This window comes from Macaca thibetana, chromosome X (genome assembly GCF_024542745.1).
Source record: "Macaca thibetana thibetana isolate TM-01 chromosome X, ASM2454274v1, whole genome shotgun sequence".
Classification (NCBI taxonomy): domain Eukaryota; kingdom Metazoa; phylum Chordata; class Mammalia; order Primates; family Cercopithecidae; genus Macaca; species Macaca thibetana.
Genome location: NC_065598.1, coordinates 33,982,536 through 33,986,449, shown reverse-complemented (window position 1 = coordinate 33,986,449; position 3,914 = coordinate 33,982,536). Strand labels below are relative to the sequence as shown.

The 3,914-nt window shown below is 51.5% G+C and overlaps 1 protein-coding gene across 1 annotated transcript; it reads left to right on the top strand.

Moving 5' to 3' along the window:
- The first annotated feature begins 509 nt into the window (after positions 1–509).
- On the top strand, positions 510–3,408 carry LOC126946831 (protein FAM47A-like). The gene has a single exon (XM_050777516.1). It carries the CDS (start codon positions 552–554, stop codon positions 3,252–3,254), a length of 2,703 nt encoding a protein of 900 aa, XP_050633473.1. The 5' UTR covers positions 510–551; the 3' UTR covers positions 3,255–3,408.
- The last annotated feature ends 506 nt before the right edge of the window (positions 3,409–3,914 follow it).

Sequence of the window (3,914 nt, the reverse complement as noted above, 5' to 3'; positions counted from 1 at the left end):
TTTACAAAAATTAAAACCTTGTCCTTTGGATAGGCCAAGTTTTCATAGATACATCAAAAGAAGCACAATCCAGAAAAGAACAAATTGATACATTGGACTTCATCAAATTAAAAAAACTTCTCTTTGATACTGTTAAGACAATGAAAGGGAAAAGCCAAGGATGAAGTGAAAAATTTGCAAATCATATATCTGATAACCTGTTTACATCTAGAACACAGCAAGGATTCTCAAAACTAAATATGACATCCAGCAACACAATTTAAAAACGGGAGAAAAAAATCCACAGAAACTTCAACCGAGGAGAGATAAGGATGGCAAATAAGCAAATATAGAGATGTTCAATACCAGTAGTCATTAGGACACACAAATGAAACCCAGAATGAGATTGCACTACACACCTGTTAGAATCCGGGCTGCGCAGGTGGCGTCAGCGCTGCCCCGCCTCCAGGAAGGAACCTGGGCTGCGAGTGGCTGGCGGTCTCCTAGAGACTAGAGCGGCAGGGATCAGGAGCCGCGGAAACTGGAGAGGTGGCACCCCAGCGAGGGCCACCATGGGGGACCAGAGGCCGCAGGACCGGCCGAAGTCCCCGGGCATGGACTTCAAGCCCTGGTACTGTGACAAACCGCCTTCCAAGTGCATCGCGAAGCGCAAGTACAGGCGCCTGAGGTTCCCGCCCATGGACACCCAGAACTGGGTATTCGTGACTGAGGGCATGGACGACTTCCGCTACGGCTGTCCGTCTCCTGAAGATACACTCATTTGTCGCCGTGACGAGTTTTTACTCCCCAAAATCTGTCGCAGAGGTCCCCAAACTGACCCCGAAAGCGGGCAGAAAAAGTTGCTCAAGAAAGCGGCCCTATTTTCTAAGCTCTCTCCAGCCCAGCTAGCACGGAAGACGTTCGTAGAGGAAGTGGAAGCCCAGCTGACGGCCAAGCATCCCTTGGCCATGTACCCCAGTCTGGGAGAAGATATGCCTCCAGATCTCCTACTACAGGTGCTGAAACTGCTGGATCCTGAGAGGAAGCTGGAGGATGTTTGGGCTCGTTGTGAGGCCCGGGAGAAAACAACAGAGGTACCCACAGAGTCTGGTAAATACCCCTGTGGGGAACTCTGCTCAGAGCCTCCCGAGACTCCGGTGTCCCATCTCCGCCCGGAGCCTCCCAAGACTCCGGTGTCCAGTCTCCACCCGGAGCCTCCCGAGTCTGGAATGTCCCATCCCCGCCCGGAGCCTCCCAAGACTCCGGTGTCCAGTCTCCACCCGGAGCCTCCCGAGTCTGGAGTGTTCCATCCCCGCCCGGAGCCTCCCAAGACTCTGGTGTCCAGTCTCCGCCCAGAGCCTCCCGAGACTGGAGTGTCCCATCTCGGCCCGGAACATCCCAACACTCGTCGGGTGTCCAGTCTCCTACGACAGCTACTGAAACTGGATTCTGAGAGGAAGCTGGAAGACGCACGGGCTCGTTGTGAGGGCCGGGAGAAGACAACCAACGAACACACAGAACCTCGTAAATACCCTTGTGGGGAATTCTGCCCGTGGCCTTTCGAGACTCCGTTGTCCAGTCTCCGCTCAGACCCTCCCGAGACTGGAGGGTCCCGTCTCCGCCCAGAGCCTCCCAAGACTAGGGTGTCCAGTCTTCCCCTGAAGCCTTCCGACACTAGAGTGTCCCATCTCCACCAGGAGCCTCCCAAGACTCCGGAGTCTAGTCTCCGGCCAGAGCCTCCTGAGACTGGAGTGTCCCATCTCTACCAAGAGCCTCTCAAGACTCGTCGGGTGTCCATTCTCTGCCGTGAGCCTCCAGAGACTGGAGTGTCCCACCTCTGCCCGGAGCCTCCCGACACTCGCGTATCTCATCTCCGCCCAGAGCCTCTGGAGACTGGAGTGTCCCATCTCCGCCTAGAGCCTCCCAAGACTCGTCGGGGGTCCAGTCTCCACTCGGACCCTTCTGAGACTGGAGTGTCTCATCTCCGCCTAGCGCCTCCCAAGACTCGTCGGGGGTCCAGTCTCCACTCGGAGCCTTCCGAGACTGGAGGGTCCCATCTCCGCCCGGAGCCTCCCAAGACTGAAGTGTCTCATCTCCAGTCAGTGCCTCCCAAGGCTGGAGCGTCCCATCTCCGCCCAGAACCTCCCGACACTAGTCGGGTGTCCAATCTCCTACTATACATGCTGAAAGTGCTGGATTCTGGGAGGACGCTGAAGGACGTATGGGCTCGTTGTGAGGCCCGGGTGAAGAAAACCGAGGAACCCACCGAGCCTGATAAATTCCCTTGTGGGGAACCCTGCTTGGAGCCTCCGGAGACTCAGGTGTCCCATCTCCACCCGGAACCTCCCAAGACACGTCGGGCGTCCAGTCTCCACCCGCAGCCTCCCAAGACTCGTCGGGCGTCCAGTCTCCGCTCGGATCCTCCCAAGACTCGTCGGAGGTCCAGTCTCCGTCCAGAGCCTCCCAAGACTCGTAGGGTGTCCAGTCTCCGCCCGGAGCCTCCCAAGACTCGTCGGGTGTCCAGTCTCCGCCCGGAGCTTCCCAAGACTCGTCGGGTGTCCAGTCTCCGCGCGGAGCCTCCCAAAGCTCCAGTGTCCCATCAGTTCTCAGAGTCTCCCAAGATTCGAGCGTCCTACATAAAAGAACTGTTTCACGAAGATACACCAAGCACAACAGAGTGCGTTTCTGACTCTCTTCAATATAGATACACATCAGAAAAACTTCGTGAATTCTTCAAGTGGGCTGCAGACCTGGGAGCTGATGAAGAATCCATCAGGAATCTGTTTGACTTTACCCCCAAGTACAGAACAACCTATTACGACCAAAAGCTTAAGAAGGTAAAAGAGTGTTCCTCAGAGCTGAAGTACAGCATGGAGCTAGATGAAAAGGATGAGGCTAAATTCTTCTCACAGGAAAAATACTGGGGCAGGAAATTCCACACGCCATCGAATTCTTATACCGCACAGCGTGTGAAGATGAAGTATGGAGCATGGTACCTCAAGCCTAAGTTGTGGAAAAAGCTAAGAAGTGATGAACCTTTGATTGACCCCAAGCTCTTGCTTGAAAAGCCTGATGAACCTGACGTTCTTGACGAACTTTATGGACCAATTGCCTTTAAGGATTTCATTCTAAGCAAGGGCTACGAAATGCCTGGCATCCTTGAAAGACTGTTTGCCAGGAAGGGATGGACTTATGACTCTGTTAAGACTCCCATTCAACGTGCAATACGATTTTACAAGTACAAAGAAAACGCAGACGCATCGGAAGAAGATTAGGTGGTTTTCAATTTACTACTTAATTGGGTATTTCTTGCTCTCATTTTAAACATCAATCAGAATTTATGATGACTGGCCCCGTGGATGTACAACTTTGGCAACATCTGTAACTTCAATACATAATGTTTATAAATATTTCTTAATGACCTGCTTTGGCTTCATTATTTCACATATTTTATCAATTATGTGATTAATATTCGTATATACTTTTTCACATTGTTGAAGCATTGTGAATATTACATCATCATGTCAATTATTTGTAAAAATACATAAAACCAGAAATTATTATTATTAGAATTATTCTTTAACAGAGAAATAGGGTCAGGCACATTTGCTCATGCCTGTAATTCTCCCCGCTTTGGGAGGCCCAGGTAGGTGGATTGCTTGAGCCCAGGAGTTCAAGACCAGCCTGGGAAACATGGTGAAACCTAGTCTCTATAAAAAATCCAAAAATTAGCCAGGTGTGGTGGCATGCACTTTGTAGTCCCAGCTACCTGGGGGCGCTGAGGTGGGAGGATGGCTTCAGCCCAGGAGGTGGAGACTGCAGTAAGCTGTAATCCTGCCACTGCACTCCAGTCTGGGCGACAGAGCAAGACCCTGTCTCAAAAAGAAAAAAGAAAAAAAAAATGCTGAGTAAAAGAAGAATTATATAACTCTTAT

What these genes read in the sequence shown, in the direction of transcription:
- LOC126946831 (XM_050777516.1), top strand. Translation starts at nt 552, where the DNA reads ATGGGGGACCAGAGGCCGCAGGACCGGCCGAAGTCCCCGGGCATGGAC.